Genomic DNA, 18,847 nt, shown 5'->3' with positions numbered 1-18,847 from the left:
GATGAGTTTTATATGTAAAATTACTTCTAACACTGAATCACTTCTTGATGTTAAGGTCAATATGTGCCGAAATTACTCTAAGTAACGGCGTTTATTACGGTTCTGCTCCATCACACTCCCCTGCTGCAGCGGAGACGCTCTGCTGTGCAGCTCTCCGAATTACGCAGTTGTGTTTGCTGCTGTCCGTTGTGCCGGGTGGGCTGTGAACACTGAGAGTGTCTTCTCTCCCCGCAGCTCTGTAATTGAAACGAATTCACCAAAGTGTATTTAACCTGAAGTAAATCTAGAGTGTGTGTTGCTCTGGGCTGTGGGGGTTTTTTTAGGAACTTCTGCAAAACGGTTTTCACAAAAGTGATTTTACTGGTGTGAAGACTGGGAGGAGGATGAGCCCTTACACCATGTGCAAGTCTGTAGTTTTTCCATGTTTGTTTTTTAAAGCGGTTTCAATGCAGCGGTGCTCCCGGGGTGTTTTGACAGCCCAGCGCTGTGCTGCGAGCGTGCGTGTGTCCGTGCATGCGCACACCCCCTCCGCGCTGCAAGGAGCTCGCTCCGACGGACACCTGAAAATGTCAAAGGTCTGTGGGCTGAGCAGCGTTTAGCAACCTGGTAAACAGCTATTGGAGGGCAGAAAGGGCAGGACCTGTTATTTTCATGCTAAACTCTTTTTTTTTTTTTTTTCTTTTCCCTCTTTCCCCTGAAGATACTGATACAGCTTTTAAGCAGAGGTTCAGTGTATGCCCGTGTCAGCACTGTGTTGGGTAGGAGCACTGTGAGTAAAATCTTAGGTTATTTAAGGAAAATGTTTAAAAAGGGGTGAGGGGTATTTACAGCAGTTTTTTCTTTGAATAAAGACATCGTGATACGATTCTAGGCAGAGAGCAGATCTATAAAAACATTGTAAGTGGATCTAAAAATAGTTCAGATAATTGTTCTTATAATTAAACCTAATGGACCTTTCTGTGTAAGTTTGATAAGATGGCTTGTTAATATTCACACATTTCTTTTCTATTTAGTCAGTAAATTATGCATAAAGGACAAAATAGGAATAGCCGCCCAGACATTAGTGTCACTCGTGTCCGGCTATTTCTCATCCGTCGTCTATGCAGAGCTTTAAAACGGGAGGCGAAATTGTCGGGCTGATATTTGTGATGATAAAATATATGTAATGATTGTTTCCCAGCCTGTTGAATTCTGGCTGCATGCGCTCTTGGGAACGCTGTTGTGGGGAGCTCTTAGCACCGAATCGCCGCACGTGCCAGGAGATGGGGAGCGGGATGAGGGGCGAGAGCTGGGGAGGAAGGAAACGGGGAGCAGGTGAGGGGCGAGCGGTGGTGGGCCGAGAGCAGCAGCGAGGTGAGGGCAGTAGCAGCAGCAAAGCCGCACGTGGTAGAGACAAGTAATCCTGGGGTAGGGATGCAGTGAAGATGCCACAAAGGTAAAGGAAGCATCAAAAAATGCTGACTTTGCACTGTCTGTATCTTTAAAGCCAAACAGCATCAGGAAATTTTGGGGAAAGGAAGAAAACAACTGAATGCTTTTTTCAAATTTTTATTATCTGCAGAGGAGGAGGTGGAGGCAAGGTGTTTCTCTCAAAATGTTGATTACTTTTTCTCTGAGCTGTATGGGGAAAAAATCCTGATAAGAAACCATGTTTATCAGGGTGGGAAGAACATTTGGCATTGATGGGTCTGAATTTTAATTTGAAGAGGATACAGAATATGCTGAGCAGTTAGATGAAGATAATTGGGTGAAATAAAGTTGTTCTGTTCTCCTATGGATGTATTTTCTCTGAATGTAGGAATTAACAAATGACTTATAAATTACTGTGAAATAATTGCATGGGACTTCATTCTGTAGCAATTAGAAAAATGCCATGATGTCGGCCATAAAGGTTACAAAAAAAATCTGTTTTTTCATCTGTATCAAGCCTAATTCCCATTCTAAGGACAAAAGTACTTTCTTATTCTGCCCTCAGAAATGGATCTCTGGGATTTCATTCCTCAATAGGATTTTGATTGATTTTATTTTAGTAGTTTTATCTTATTTCATAATGTTTGTATTAAATCAGATACCTCTGAGCACTTAATCATTTTTAGCTTCTAGATCTTTGTATTTAATATTATATTTACTGTCAAAATGTAATATAAATAAGAATCATAATAAAGGAAAGTCATTGATCAGATGGAGCAAAATACAGCAATGACAAGGAACCAAAAGCCTGATCCAGAAATCTGTGTAATAAAGAGACACCTACTGACTTCTGTGGGTTTTGGGTCAGGCCTCAAATGGAAACAAAAACCATCTATGCTTGCCAGATGGGTCAGCTGATGACCTGGAATATGATAGTCATTAATCCAGTGTAATAACTCTGTCCTTACTGAAAAATGGGAAATAGTAAGTCAAATGGTAGGATGCTGCACTGTGTTCATAAGGTGTAAAGCGAGGAACTTGTGGCCCAAATGAGAGGGATCCAGTGTGTGCCAAAGCATCCTTCAAGCACCTTCTGGTCATAAATTTCAGGGGAATTAGTTGGCATTGCCTGCATTGGCCTCTGGGGCTAACGAGCGAAGCTGTAAGAGGGTCCTGGACCTTCCTTACAGGCTGTAGCCAGGGAAGGACGTGGGGGACAGCAGTGCTGGTGCTGCAGAGCCTGCATCGTAGGCACCAGATGCCCATGGTGCAGCGCGGAGCCCGGGAGCAGCTGGCAGCGGGGGAGACCTGATTTCCAATCATTTCTCTGAGGATTGCTTCCATAGTTTGTATTAAATAGTCATTAGGTAAAATACAGGAACAGAATACCTCCATGCCTTCCTAATGCCTGTTGGACTGGACCTTCTGTGGCAGTGCTGTAAAACAGAGAAGGAAGCATATGGAAATGAGAGGTGGTTGTAACTTCCAGGTGCTGATTCCAAGATTGCTTGAAGATAAGCTCTGGCACACTGGTTAAACCCATGGTCCTTAGTGTGTAATTTGGATAAGTGAAACCTGTGTTACCTTAGTGTCTTTAGAATATATCAAGGTGCCAGTATTACTGATGTGTGTAGTGTCTATGGACCTATGCTGCTTTTCTAGATGATCTATTGGAGGAAAATGGAGATCTCTAAGCCATCTTCCTTGATGACTCAAATAGGTCCAGAAGGTTAATGCTCTTCTGACCTGCACAAGGGTGGTGTAGATGTTGTTACCATGGCCCCAGAAGAGGAGCTGACAGAGGTGGAGCCTTTGGATCTGCCCCTCTGCTGTGGAATTGCTGCAAAGCCATTCCCTGGGGAATCGGCAGCTTCGTCATAGCAGCAGCAAGGCTTCTTGGGGGTGGCAGCCTCCCAGGAGGTGATCAGCTGGAGACACTGATTCCCATCGGCTGAGCTGGTTCTCCAGTGTCATCCTATCTGTCTAATTGTAACCACCTACCTCCTAGAAGCCTTGGAAAAAAAGTCTGAGACCCAAGGTGTTCAAATATCTACTTTTTTTGGCCTTCTTCCTTTCCTTTTTAAAGAGGTAATGAGGATGAATGGGTGGGGCTGGTTGATTCAGTGGCAATGAGGAGATGTGAACATCCCACCTGCAGCCAGCAATGCGGCAGGACATCTCTAACACCTCTATGAGAAAGTGAACATCAGCTAAATGGAGCCTGCTGGCTAAAAGAGATCTCCTGGCACGTTTTTTTTTCACTGCATGTGCTGGTGGGAGATGAGGAATTGCTGCTTAGAGCTGGGGTGGGAGGGAGCACTGTGGTCATAAACTAAATGTTAGCAAATTGGACCAGGTAGTAACTAGCATCATGCTGGCCATTTGGCCAAAGTGTATACACGTTTGTGTTAATTAGCACTGATAAGGCTGTCATATTTAGGGGTTTACATTTAAGCACTGGCTGTTGTCCTCCCCATATGTGTTAATGAAACTCTTATTTCTGCCAGCCCCTAGCAAACATCAACATTTGAGGGTGGGAGAAAAGCAATCTACACTTATGTATTTGACCTATTTGCTTTTATTTTTGGTTATTGTGGATTTCATCTTTAAAAATATCTATTATTTGGAACATAGCTGCATGCTGACTATTGGAACCCATTTTCTACCCCAAACTAATCTAGGTTAAGTGACAATGAATGTGTTCCTCAGCTGACTGTAACCCATATGATCATCTGCTGTTCTCTCCACAGCTTGTTTCAGGATAATTATCTGTAATAAGCTATTGGTTTTAAGAAAAAGAGAAACTGGTCTTAACAAAAAAAAAGTGTCTACTGAGAGATGGTTTTCCCCCTCAGAAAAGAGGGAAACGCTATATCCTCTTGTGGCCATAGGTTCCATGTTGTGTGCTTACCTCTTATTTCTGTCTATCCCCTTAAGTTTTTCTCCTGTACATATTTTATCTCAAGTTGTATGGGACAGGATAGTCAATTCAGTGCAACACCACATTTTTTTTTAAATGTTTATTTAGCTTTGTTCCTTGCTAGCTGAATGAATTTAATGGAACTATAAAGGCAAGAAGAAGAAAAAATATCCAGGATTCATTTGCATCAAAATGATTTGGGATGTTAAAGTATAGAATATTGCATAGTCTAGCTGTCTAGTTTCCTGGATTAGGGAAAACACCGAGCACCCACAAGAGTCCTCCAGCTGCTGTCTGCAACAGTATGCAGCAGGGGAGCATTGCAAAATTTTGCCCTAAAGTACAGAGTATAAGTTGTAAACTTTCTTTGCCAGTAGATCTGTAAAGCTGACTGCACCACTGCCATCTTGAACACAACGGTGTCTCTGAATGTTACAGCTATAGAAATATTTCTTTTATAAAGATCACTGAGCTTGTAGATTTTGCAGTTGCAGTTTTGGATATTCTTTAGAAAATATGGTCTGTCACATCTGCGACTTGATTTGTGCTTCTCCCTCTTCCCAAGACAAATGGAGCTAAAAACCAGGATATTTGGTGTGTGGGGTAGCTAGAAAGAAATATTATTTCAAGGTCCTGGTCTTGAAAGGTACGTTTCTAATCACGGCTCTGTTTGCCATCTGTACCCTCCCTGCTCTGCCCCTTGTACGCGAGCATGGCTGTACCCAAGTGCCTTCTCCTGTATGAGGAAGGAAAAGCTGGAAGAGGTTGAGCATCGCACAGCCTGGTGAACGCCTTCAGCGAGGCTGTGCACCGGCTCTGCTCCAGAGCACCCGTTGCAGGGACGGTACTGCTGCGAGACCCCGAAACTGTGCACGGCACCTCGGTCTGGTGGTGGAGCTCAGAGCTGCTGATATGGCTTAAAAAGGGCACAGTGTTGGGTCTATGGAGTGCAAAAACGCCTGGGGGGCTTCTAGCAATATGTCGCCTTGGAAATACTTGAGTTGATCCGTTTTGCCACTCTATTCAAATGTTTCACTTTTAAATGCTTTAATTTAAATAAGTTTGTCTCGAATGATGCAGCTTTAGTGGCTGCTTATCAACCGCTAGTGAATATGCGTACGGTGCAGTTTCAACTGTGGCGCTTCTCATTTTAAGGTGAAATTGGATGAGCTGAAGATGGATCCGTTCTCCCCTGTGTTACCAGCGACCGTTCTGGAGCGAACTGCCTCGCGCCTCGGATGCAGTCCAGCCGATGAGAAACTCGCTCTTCACTTAGATGAAGAAGATGAGTTAAAGCACCTTCGCGAATGTTTCTATATCCCCAAAGTCAAGGATCTGCCTCCAAGTGAGAATTATAATTATGGGGGGAGGGGGGTGCAGAAGGGGAGGGGGGCTGCATCTTCTGCATATGTTTATCACAAATCTTTGGAAATCACTGTCACTTATGAGATAATTGAGCAATTGCAGTCATATCGGAGCACAGCATGTCCCTGGTGTTGCTAAATCAATCCATCAACCTATTCTAGTACCAAAAGCTTCACACTCTCATCGCCGTCCTGAATAAAATGCGCGGATGCAGTACTTTACATGGTGCTTATGCTGTCAGTCAGCTGCTTTGAACAATATAGTGACTGATTGAAAATTATAGGCAAAAGCATTTCTATCTAATGGTTCGAAACTGCAGTGTCACTAGGAACTTAGTTTGGAGCAGTTGCTTCTTCAGTATATGGTCTGGTATTATCTATCTAGTTACAATTATTTTAGTTAATGAAAGAGACGGCAGATATATTGTATTAACATTTATGTCTTATGGCTAGTAGCAGAGATGACTTTCTTCCTGAGGCCATGCCTTAGAACAAATAATTGATCTGAGCAAATAATTCATAATGAAACCATTATTTGAAGATTCCCCCACACACACACACTTCTCTGATGAATTGCCTGTGAATAGATAACCAGGCACAGCTTAAAAGTAGCTACACAAAAATGATCCTCTAACATTTTTCTGCCTCATTGTCAGTCTGTAGCTTGTGGTTTTTTTTTTTTTTTTTTTTTTTTTTTTTTTTTTTTTTTTTTAACGGAGCATGAGGCCTGCCTGGGTACGGGAGCAGGGGTGCCTTTGATCTAGTGTGACGGTGTGCTCCCCCCAACCTGACCCGTCACCTGTAACCCCGCTGAAGCGATAACCACCAGTGTTGGTCATGATGGATGCGTCTGGTCGTGATAGCTGCATCCGGCGCTAATTGGACTCTGGGGAGACAGATGACAGCACAGTAGCCAAGGGCTAATTGAGCATGCGCCAACCAAAATTCGGCTGGCATGCAAATATGACTCAGTCAATCATCTTACCCCATAAATAGGGGAAGAACCCAGAGCCTGTCGAGCTCTCCTGCATGCCAGGATCTCCCTTGAGTAGGGACGTCTCCCAAGGTTTGCTCCTTGAGGTTGAGGAATCTCTTACCAGTGACAGATGCTCAGTAAATTACTAATAACATGCTAAAGCTTTGCAAACTTTGCTAAATTGCATCTTGGGTGGATTGTGCATGTAATCCTTTAGATATAAACTGTTGACCAAGTCTGGGACTAAGACTGAATCCAGCTGCACCCAGACTCCTTTGGAAAGCAAGGGGGTCCATTCTGAACCTCACGACTCAACAGGAGGGTCTCCTTGACGATTTTGCCTGACCCTGTCCTCTAGGCAGTAAATAGCCAAGAGTACTTTAACAAGCTTTGATGGCAAGGTACAATCTCATTTACCATTGAACTTTGTTAAATCACTATCTTGTATCAATAAAATATATCGCTGCTTCTCTCTTACAAGCAAAGTGCATCGCTCATCTGCGACATCTAGGTACTGATCCTTGCTGGTTTTGTTGAACAACTCACTTTGCCCCAATGCGTAGGGAGCAGGGCCCAAAACCCAGAGCCATGCTGAGGGCCCTGATCCTGGCATGCCAGAACCTGAAGGACTGTCATACTATTTCCTTCAATGATGAATTTGTGTAGGTGTAATCAGTCTCCTGTTTTCTCTCCTTTTCAGGAAGCATCTGTGAAAAAATAATGGGGGAGAAGATAATATCAGTTTCTCTTTGGTAGAATTTTCCTCTGCAAAATACTTTCATTTTCTAATAATCTGCAAAAAATTATTTTTATACCTTTTTCTGGAAAGGATGATACATAAGAAACTGCAGGTACGGTGACCAAATTGTTTGGTAAAGAACCATCACAGAACAGTAATGATCGCCTGAATTCCTGGCTGGTTTTGAAAGCATCTTTACTTTGGCTCTTTTTCTCCCTAGCAATGATGAATGTTGGTAACATAGTCTGCTTATGTACGTAGGACACTGAGGTGGTAAATCTTCATTCTCTGTGTACTGGTGGTATTGGTTCATCCTTCTCATTCAAATCCTTGAGTTTCGCTGTTTATGTTATTTGGAGCAGGACTGGACGTATTGCAGATATTTAATCTAAGTGCTTGCCCTGCGTAGAGGAAATGATCTTTCCTGGTGGATTCAGTGGCTTTCCTGAACCCCATCTGTTCGTTTGGGCAGGACTGCTCTGCATGCAAGTTCTTCCGCGGCTGGTGTGGGGTTGCTCAGCTGTCCCAGTGCCGTGTTGGCCCAGGGACCACACCATGCTGGTGGGATGCTGGGCAGTAGCTCACGTTGGCCTCTGTGCTGTCTTGGTTGTTTTAGCTGCTCCATTAAGATCCAGCTCAAGCAGGGTATCAGCCCTGTCTTCACTGTCTTTGCCGGCAGCATGTCACTGCATGTGCAGCTGTGTCTGTGTTGTTTTCCCTGTTTTGATACCCTTGCAACCATACCCATTGCTTTCTTTCCAACCTCCATTATATTTTTATTCTTCAATTATCATAATATTCAGACCCAAAGGCTATGGATGTATGTTTTGGTTTTCAGGGACTATAATATTTACACCCAAAGGCTGCGGATATATATGTTTTAGTGAAGAGAAGTGACCTACATAATAGTACAGGTTGAACAGGGTAGAGAACCCATCATTCTGGTATTCCCAAATTGAGGGGGTTTTCTTTCTTTCCTCTTTTTTCACCTGCCTTTCTTTTCCTTGCTTCAACTGTCACCAGAAACAGCTTCCCTGCTGGAAAACAGCAGGGGTAAAAAAAAATATATATATATATATATACACCGTGTATACTGTAGAGACTGATCTCCCATGACATTTATCTTAGCACAGGAGTGGATCCTAGATAACGTGCTTCCGAAGATAAATGTCATTACAGAGATTAGCCATCAAATATTCTTTATATATTTACATAAAACATTACAATGAGGTTTTAAAATGTAGTCTTACAGGAAGCAGATGAGAACATCTGTAGGAGGCAAATATAAGATTATGTACATAAAAATATTAAAAAGACCCATAATAGTTTAATTTGGCTATCAACTTACAAACTGTAACAGCTGTTTATAAAGTTTATTTGTTGCATCAGTCAAGTGAAACCTCTGAGCAGACTAATTCTGGGGCAGATCTTTCTGCAATGCTGTGGGCAAGCAGGAGAGATGAGGCTCAGGTGACCAAGGGGGAAGGATGACAGCAGAAGACTTGGAGAAATGTTCAGGTTTCCTCACTCTCCTTGGAGCTGCCAATGAAGTACTTTTAATGCTGTTTATTTTTTGGGGTGTAGAGTTGGAGGTGGGAAAGACTGGACTGCAGCTGTCAGTCAGGCTCCAAATCACCAAACTGACTAAGGCTATTGCTTGTGGGTCTTTTTTGCATCCTGTAAAGGAAGAGAGCATTATTTGGGTTTCTTTAGAATAAAAAGCTGCCCCAGAGTGAAAGTGTTAAACTACTTCCCTGGAGAAATGGTTAAAGGTCATGTTAATCTAATAAATCTGGTGCTTTGTGGGGGGGCATAGGGAGGTGGGTAAGATGGGATCTTCTATTCTTCAAGTAACAGGACTCATGTAATATATAAGCAGATACAGTCCCTCCTTTCTTGTCAATGAAGATACTATCCTTCCCTTTTGGATTGAATATTTTTGAAAAACCACATGTTCTTTTTTGAGGTTTAAGAGGCCTGAAAAGCAAATCTCTAAGTGTAGTGTAGAGCACTGGGTATATTAGTATGCAAAATAATATAGGTTATTAGATTGGACCAGTTGACATGAATCTGAGTAGGTGTGAAAACCATTTATTGAATTAATGTAAAATATTGTTCATGCATTTTTATGTCTAAGCTGCTCTAAGGACACATCTCAATAATTACCTTTTTTAAGAATGTTTTGCACCAGCCTTTATTTTATCAGCTGTGCTTATTCCTACTGCTTGTGAACATCTCCATATAAGTTCCTTGTCAGCTATAGCGCCTCTAGAAATAAGGGCCAATACTATGATAAATTAGGGTAGAATAATTTGTGGAGAGATAAGTGGTAGTCTAAGAATACTAGTGCTTGACTGTAAGGAATATAACAAAGACAGAGGAAATGTTAGAGCATAACAACATGCTGGTCTGGAGAAGCTGTGAAATGACGAAGGTGGCACCAAAAAATGAGTGTAGTTTGAGAAGCAGCAGTTGTCCAGAATGAGTCTTTTAATGATGTCAGAGAGGAGGAAATAAACAGCTTTTTGTGAAAAGAAAGTGTGCAGCCCAATATAGAGCTGATAATATGCCCCCCAAAAGAATATTCAAAGTAATAGATGTGAAAGTAGAAAAATACATTTTGTCAAAGAGGTAATGCTGGATTTCTGCAACAGTGACCCAATACCCATTTTTATTTAGAGAGGGCTGTGGCAAAAAAAGCTAATTTGCTTATAATTTATTACCTGTTTTAATGCTTGATTGGAATTTAAAGAGTATTAGTGAGATTTACAGTTCTGAATTCTTGAGCAAAGATCCTTCTCTGTATTCCCAACGAGACACTATTATTGTCTTGCTTGATAGCAAAAGAACTGTTGATAGAACCAATTTAGGTGCATGGATAATATTTATACCTTTCTGTTTTCATTCGTATGAAAGTATAGATGAAAAACAGGCATAGTATCTGTAAAACAGATTAGACTGAAATTGCTCTCTGACTTATGCTTTCTAAAAGCTTCTAAAGCTTTAATTAATAAATTACCTAAGTTGTCTATACTTCTGAAAAATGTGTTTCTGGTGAAGTTCAATGAAGTTAGTAACTGTTAGTGTAAAAGGTAGTAAGAGACCTTTTCCAGGCATCTAATCTACTTTTCTACAGCTGTAACATGAAACTTTCAGAGAAAGAAATGCAATCTTACAATTTGTTTTTAGCATGTATCTTAACACATTCATTTAGTCTTTCTGTTGAGGCATATCAGCAATGTTTACCAAAAATGCACAATTTTAAGTATATGTATAGATGAATGCTAATTGCTTACTACCTGTAGAAGGTCATCATCATTTGTCCCTCCAAGAATCTCTAACATGAGAAATAATAGAAAAAGGTGATATTTGGATTGATAGATGATGATGCAGGGTAATTAGATTGCTCAGAACCTCACTAGAGCTATTATTTATAAGTTTCCAGCACCTTGCTGTTCTCCTAATCGTTGGATTTGTCAACACAGATTTTCTCCTCCTCGTCACAGATGATGACATGACGTGCAGCCCACAATATATGCTGACAAGATGAGAACTTTTGAGACTCTCTTAAAATATTCTGTGCAATGCCTACATTTTTTCTAAACAGTGATTTAATCAGGCAGGTAGAACTTAGATGAAAGACACGGATTTACCTGGTCTTAACTTTTATTAAATGTATGATTCCAGTAGTTACGTGACTCAGAGTATGAATATACTGATGATGGAAGAAAAGTGGGTAGCCTGGTCTGGAATATGTCTCCTCTTCACTTGTCCTTGGGGCAAAACCGGTAGCTTCTCCCCTACAGCTCCAGGGTTTAATGCTTCCTGAAGTCGTTAACTCTAAAACAGATAGAGATGGTCTTGGCCACAAATTGCAGGAGGACTGGGTGATAATCACTTGCAAATTGCCCCACTGTCCTCATCCTCAGGCCCTTGATTGGTGTCACCTGTGTGGTGGCCCAGGAGGGAGGTAAGGACTTTGCACCTCCTGAGTCTCCCTTTGCACGATGATAGCGCTTGTAGAGGACTGCTTCCCCCGTCTCTCCCGTGTGCATTCACGTGTGTGTTGCCTGTGGCTTTCCTCTGCAGCTGACCTGAGCCTGGTGAACGGCGACGAGAGCTGCGTGTACTTTGCTGGGAATTCTCTTGGGCTCGAGCCAAAAAAGGTTAAAACTTACTTGGACGAGGAGCTGGACATGTGGGCTAGAACGTGAGTACAATTCTGGACGAGTGAAACATTAACCGCCCATGTAGAGCACTACATCTAATTTTGGGATCTGCTTTGGAAGTGCTTTAGTAGACTAGCGTGTGAAACCTGCTCCCAGGCAGGAGTAACAAGTTCAGTGTTTCCCCAGCGCTATCTAAACCTCCTTTAGAGGTGGGAGCCGTAAGGCAGGCAAGGAGAAGCTCCTGGCTGGGATGATGATCTCGGGCAGGTCCCTGAGAGGAGCCGGTGCAGAGCCGACAGCTTAACCGTCCCCGCTCGCTTGCTAGCTGTGTTTATACACAGGACGCTCCAACTCATTTAGTTACTGCTGCTTGCCAATGAAGGTGATTCAATTCCAGTCTCTGTGGTTTTCTAATTAGTATTTTTAACTGCCTGTGATTCATCCCTGCAGCCCTTATAGCACGCAAGTTCCCCTCTAAAAGGCACTGAGGACAAGCGGTGCCGCTACCAGCGCTGGCAGCTTTTTGGCTTCTCTTAACCCAGGTCCGTGCCTGACGGGTTCATTTGATTCGGGAAGAAGCGTTCCTGTCTTCTGGGGAACATCTCTGGGATCTGAGTGGGGATCGCAGTGAGCTCTGCTGGAGGCAGCCGACGTAGAAGAGACGGGAGGACTAGAGGGAGGTGCTTCAGCACTGCTGAAGAGGGGGATTTTGTCACCCTTGAGCCTCCCTTGCAACTGAGCTGTCACAGCAGGTTTGGGCTCATAGAAAGTGAGGTTATACCGGAGGGGAGGGAAGTGTATGCAAACACACACTACCTTCTGATGCTAAAGTGTTACTCTGCACGTGTTTCGTTGAGGTGTCCAGCACCTACCTGAGCAGCTGGAGCAGGGAGGACTGAGAAAAAAGATGGGCAAAAATCAGGTAGCTGAAGGCAGGAAAGGAAAGTAACATCCAGATGAATGAACAAGCTGGGAAAGAGAGATGAACAGTTTTACTGGGTATGGGATACGAGGGGAACAGATGTGATTTTTATGGTTAGCAAGCAGAGGAAATACAGGGAGGTAGAAGAGGAAAAGCTAATTCTGCTAACTGGGAAACCCTGAGCAGAAACCCTGCAGACAGAGGTTTCACGGTGCAAATGTGAAAATTTAGTTGCTGCTGTTTTACTCATTACTATATGAATGCTCTGGGTTAATAAAAATGGTTTACCGTCTCTTATTTATTACTTATATTCTTGTAAGTGAGGAGGGAGTTGAGAATGAATTTGAACCTTGGGAAGTGCTCTTTCCTCCTGGTTATTCATTCAGCACAGCGCTGCAGTTTCTCCAGTCATTTGAAAAAATTGCAACCCTGTCCGTTTCTGTATGATTATCGTACTTTATCAGGCAAACAGCTGAGTTCTTTCAAAAGGTAGAAGTCAGATAGCACTCTTATCTGCTAAAGTGATGTGCTGGGAGTGCAAACATATTTCAGCTCCTTTGCTGTACCTTTTTATTGGTTCCCTTCCATTCTGTCTGCCTTTGCTACAATGAAGGGTTTTTTTATTTTTCTAACTCAATGTTTATAAAAATCCCGAAGAAAAGGGGAGGCAGCGTGTTTCTCCAGAAGATCCAAAGTGTCTTCAGTAGCTGTACCTAAGGGGGAAATATGGTTGGACATGATTTCAAGCTATTGCAACAGGAAGAGCAAATTTAGAAAGGTGAAAGGCTGTTTGTCAAAAACGCAACTTGGGGCCCAAACACCTCATTTGGAATACGTCAGAAAATTAAAGTGTGTGCGTGCGAATTGTGCTAGCCGGAGATGCACCTAAGGCAACTGGGAATGTCAGGATAAGGTCAAGCTAAATTTGAACAGAGCAATTTATGCTTAAATAAGCCAACAGGGGATAGGGTGCTGGGGACCGCAAAGGGATAGACAGTTGAAGATGAACAAAATGGAAACAAAATGGGTGTTTTTATTTCGGTCACCAAGGACAGACAAGCAAAATCCAGTCAAAGGTAATAGCTGTTACCAGCTGAAGTCTGTTCGGTGGCTCATATGCTGGCAGCGTGGAATTTAGTTGCTCTGGCTTAGATAAATAAATAGCAAGAATCTAAGAAATGGCATACAAATTAGATACATCTTTCAAGTCAGCAATGATATAGATTCTGGCTCTCTTATAAATTGGTTTATCGCATTTTCTGTTTGTTGTGTCTTGGGACTCATCTCAAATAGCTGCTGTACTTGTCTGTTTAAACTGTTTTTGTTCCTCATAGCTGATAGGCAAGAATGAAAAGGAAGATTACCCAGTATCTATTGTCAAGGGCAAGGAAGCACAAATCTTTAGCTTTGTGTGTTGATTGCAGTAACTCGTTAGGGTACGGCCTGGAGAGAAAGAAGCCTCTCCTCACATTTTCTCTTGTGTCGTGTTCTCTTCCAGGTCTTCCCTGCCTCTTAAATGGCAAGTTTTACTTTTCTTCTCTTAGCTCTGACTCCCCCATATCTGTCCCCTTTTTATATTCTTTTCTTTCCATGCTCCTAGTTCCTCTTTTTATTTGTGTTAATGTACAAAGACTACAAATTCAGCCTACTGGCATTCTCAGTCTAGATTAAAAAAGCATTTGAGACTTGATTCTTTTTTTCTCCCCTCTTTTGGGGATTAGAATTGGGTTAGAGTTAAATGAAGATTTCTTGAAGTGGGGGGAAAAAAGGAGAGGTGGTGGTCTCCTCCATGCATGGCCCAGAGTAGCCAGCAGGCCACTTCTTTGAAATGTAGAAGACTGAGGTTCAGGTGCCTTATCTGGCTGCATAAAGCCAATGGTTATTCTGCAGCGTGTATTTCCCTTTCCCCACCAGAGCTGTTTATGCAATTAATGTATTTTATAAAATCATTATTGTATGCAAACATATACCCTGCGGTAGGCAATGTCTCATGCCTGAGTAAGTTATTAAAGTGGAACTATTAAAACAAAAGGGAGTCTGCTGTAGCCTGGTCACACTCCAGCAAGGGGCTAGTAGGATGAACAGGGAGAACCTGTTGTACGCAAGGCTTGAGGGTTATTTAGTCTAGGAAATGAAGGCTGAAAAAAAAAAAAGATTACTCCATATGACTGTGTCATGAGTAAGCCTGGGGGGGGAAAAAGGAACCGTTTATGTGAAACAACATGTTGGCACAGTAAACATAAACTGGGAATTAATAAATTTAGTCCAGAAACTAGAAAAAATACACATTTCTGAGCACTGAAGTGGTGTAGTCTTGCAACAACCTTCTGATATGATTATAGTAGACAAAAAAGCCCAAGTCTTTGATGAGATAAGTTAACAGCTGAAATAGCAAAGGATTATTCTTAGTGAGTCAAAAGGTGTCTTTGGTTGTATGTGCCTAACTAATCCTGGAGGATTTAGCAGCCCTGCAAACAGGAGTGCAGCTCAGCAGGGCTCAGTCGATTCTGTCTGACAAACCCACTTCTGTTTTGCAAGTCTCATCTCACCATTCAACCTCTTCCAGCAGGTTAAACTTTAGAACCACAAATGCTTGTTCTAATGCCCTGGTTTTTATTTTAGTTTTGCCTTCATCCTGCTGCTCCATACAGTTCTTCACCTTGGATGTGTCTTCCTTTCTTTTGGTTATTTCTTTGCTTGAAACCATAATCGGAGTCTGCATTGGCTCATTAAATAGCTTGCATCATCTTTGGCAAAGAAGCAAGAAGGAAATTTCCACTTGAACAAGATTTGGATGAGCACAGAAGATTCCTGAAGCTGGCAATTAATTTAAATCCCTTTTGTTATCTCCTTTGAAACCCTGGGATCATATCAGAAAGTGTGTTTCTAGCTCCCCTAGTGAGCTTTAAATCAACTAGACCTCAGCACATAAAATGTGGCCTTCTGATTTCTTGCCAAATTGAAAATAAAATGGTAACTGACGAAAAATTAATTTGCATGATGAGAGACTCTCATGGTAGTTTAAAAGACTTCTGTTTGTATGGTGCTTTATGGTTTGATGGACCACGTTTTGTATTCATTAATTGGGGTACCTCAGTTTAAATCTCTCTCGTTACCTGGGGTGTAGTAGAAACAAATTTAGAGAGTCGGATACCTGTTTCTGAGGTTGTCTCAGTGGAGCACCAGGAGCGTTGCGGTTGTGTCCTTAAGGATTATTACCCCCAGTGTCTAGCAGAGCTGAGAGAGAGGGGTGGCATAATATAGAGAGATATAAATTCTCTGAGGCAGAGCATAGAATTTTACAACCTAAGTGTAATAGGATGTATTGTGCCATCAGCAAAGGCTACAGAGTTTCATGTGATTAAAATAAAAAAGGGATCCAAGACTATGCCTTTAACTACCATTTTAGCGGCAATAATTTTTGTCTCTTGGCATTTATATTGGCTATCAAGAGGGAGGCAAGCTGTAAGCTGTGCCATAATAATAATAATATGAATAATAATTAATACTCCCTCTTCCATCTTTAAGTATACTTAAACTTTTGTATTTTCTTCTCAAAATAAAATATTCTCATGCCTGAAATCTCATATCAGTTTTCATGATAACTTGGAAATTTATTCCAAAATTTTGTTAGTCTTGTGTGCTGGTACAGAGAGCTTTCATCAGTAAATTCCCATTAGAAGGACACTAATGGCTATAAAATCAGAGAAAGCTAATGAAAGAGAATCCCATAGGTAGTTAGGGCTTCTTTTTCCCATTTTATTATGTCAGTTTCCTGTTTCAGAAATGCAAATCCCTTTGGGCTGGGAGGCACTGAAAATCTTTGTTTTTCTTTCAACAGTCTGTATTACCGCAAACCCCCTTCATTGCTATATTACAGTCGAGAAGGAGGGAAATTAGCAGTAACGTCTTGCTGCCTGTGAAACGTAGACCGCTGTCGTCTTCAGGGAAAGGAGCTGTGTTATGGTCTGATAGGAGAAGACAGGAACTTTTAGCACTAATTCTGCCCCTTATGAATTTTGCCTTTTTCTAAAAGCTACTGCTTTTATTCCTCATCTGTAAAGTCCTCTTGTATATGAATGTTATTCCACACTGCCCACTTTCTGCTATCAAGATGTCATCTGCGGGTCATTCTGAAACTGAGAAAAGATGTCACCTAGTGTGCTGTGACTTTATCGAACTTAAGGATAGGGGTCCTTGTTGTCACCAGTGTTGGGCTAGATTTGCTTAACGTAGAGGGGTTGTATTTTATCTGTAAGGCAGGTGGTCAGCTGTGCCTGTGCCCTCCTTCAGCTGTTGGCCTAAACAGTAGCCAAATCAAATGGTATTTTTCAAGCATAAAAGGAATGAGATGGCTAATGCAAATTGTACTTTTTTTGAAATACCCTAGGTGACCTGAGGTAGACACAAGTCAATGAGAAAGGGTCTGCCTGAAAACATCTAATGTATGTGGGAGGCAGGCAGGAGAGAACAAAATTCTGCCTGAGAAGGGAAAGTCTAAGGCAGACAGGAAAAAACAATCTTTTAGATAGGCTCAAGCATGGGGGACTCTCCAAAGCTGGTAGCTGCGTCCTACACCCTGTTCTCACATCTCTTAGGCTGCCAGAAGTCCTCTCGTGAGCCTGAGTGAACATTGTAGCCCTGTTCTTCCTTGAGAGGTGTAACGTTCTTTTTTCTTTCTCTCATCACAGCTTCTATGTGGGTTTTTTGGTTTTGTCCTTTGTTTTGTTTTGCCTTTTGCTCTCCGCCCAGCCTTCTGCTGCCTTAGTCCCTGTTCTGAAGCAGCCTTCTGCCCTACACAGTCCGGCATTTCAGGTTCACCGAGTAACCTGTGGTGCTCGGCAAATATGAAAATCATCTAGTGCAAGATGGAAGCCCAGAGCAATGGATTGGCATCATTATTATTTTTCTCAACCTGTGTTCATTTACATTTAAATCTGTATTCTACTGCCTGTGTGCTTAATAAACTTTGGAGCATCTTTATTTATGTATGCAGTGTGGCTACCTTAGAAGTTTGCTTCTGTCTTATTTGAATCAAAAATCAATTCAAGGCACTTAGTGCAGAACTGCAGGTGCGTATCTGTCACTTGAGAGTAGCGAAGCATTCAGATTTAGGTGCTGGTGTGGGCCACTGGATGGGCTAGAGCATTCCAGAGGAATTTGGGGGGATTAAAGCTTGGCTTAGATAGCTTTCAAGCAACTCCTATCTAGGAATCAACAGCTGGTTTTCATTAGCTTCTTGCTTGTGAGCTTCAGAGTTGTAATAAAAATAATGTTCTTGGGTTAGGCAAGTCTTCCTTCCTTTCCCTTCTCCAAACATTAGATCTCTGAATCAGTTACGTTTCTTAGGACTGATCCAAAGGGAGAAGATACGTTTTCATCTCTTGTCTCTCTTCCTTTTTTTTTTTAGAGGTGTTCATGGCCATTTTACCGGTCGGCGCCCGTGGGCTTTGGCAGACGAGTGCATCGTGGAGCTAATGGCTGACCTTGTGGGTAGGTGCGCAGAGATGACGCTTGCCCTAGAAATGCGAATGTACTTGTGTTCTCCTCTGGCTGGAAGTCCTGAAGCTGTATCCAGGATTTAGTTTCCTGCGTCCCTTTGTTTTAAAGTAGTGTTTCTGACCGCCTGCTACAGGGAGTGAAACTTTATTTTAAGGCTGTAAATGATTTAAGAGAGAAATGTAGGCAGTAATATATGAGCATATGCATATCATGAAACTAATTGCAGCAAAGGGTTTCTTGGAGCATCATAAACCACTTGGTCTAACATGAGAAGCCCTTTTAAAGGGCAGCTGGCATCAGAGTCTCAGTCTCTTTCCTAAAAGTGAGCCAATGAACTTTCCCTTTTGAAAAATGATTTCTATCTAGCAGCTTTCTGCTTTTTTCCCCTTTCTCTGTCACTAAATCCAGCCTCGTAGCTGAGAACTGCTTATGCCAATGGAGCAGATAATTGGGGCAGGACCTGCTATTTGTAAGTCCCCGTTACCCCGCTGCACTCCTTAAGGACCTGGCAGTGCTGAAGGACGCCGACAGCAAATGCATCTGGTTAGTCCAGAGACTGAAAAGTGGCCCTGGAGGCTCCTCCTGGTGAGTTTGCCAGCCCCAAAAGCAGTTGTTTCTGCCTGAATGCAGATGTCCTCCATCGCCTCTTGCTCTGTCCTCCATGTAGCCGCCGAAATCATCTTTCGCTGTGATTTCCTTTGGATCCGTTGCTATTGGAAAGGGGAAGAGAAATGACGTTGGCACAGTCTCTCTCAGACCATATTTCTCCTCCATCCTTATGGCTGTTGTCAAGGCTAGGTTAGCAGATTTTAGTTAGATTTAGCCAGTACTTCGATTTTGCTGTT

The 18,847-nt window shown here is 42.2% G+C and overlaps 1 protein-coding gene across 2 annotated transcripts in view; it reads left to right on the top strand.

Moving 5' to 3' along the window:
• Nucleotides 1-686: 686 nt before the first annotated feature.
• Nucleotides 687-18,847, top strand: part of KYNU (kynureninase) — a 58,786-nt gene continuing 40,625 nt past the window's right edge. The window contains exons 1-4 of one of the 2 annotated variants that reach the window (XM_026123454.2): nt 687-769; nt 5,486-5,675; nt 11,499-11,619; nt 17,911-17,993. In XM_026123454.2, coding sequence (XP_025979239.2) covers nt 5,507-5,675; nt 11,499-11,619; nt 17,911-17,993 — 373 coding nt within the window. In that variant the 5' untranslated portion in view covers nt 687-769; nt 5,486-5,506. Of the gene's footprint in view, nt 770-5,485; nt 5,676-7,370; nt 7,522-11,498; nt 11,620-17,910; nt 17,994-18,847 lie in introns of those variants that run through there. The other variant, XM_064515532.1, reaches the window with a different exon arrangement.

Source organism: Dromaius novaehollandiae, chromosome 7, assembly GCF_036370855.1.
Source record: "Dromaius novaehollandiae isolate bDroNov1 chromosome 7, bDroNov1.hap1, whole genome shotgun sequence".
Classification (NCBI taxonomy): Eukaryota; Metazoa; Chordata; class Aves; order Casuariiformes; family Dromaiidae; genus Dromaius; species Dromaius novaehollandiae.
Note: the sequence above shows the minus strand (reverse complement) of the source record. Positions and strands in the feature narration are given on the sequence as shown.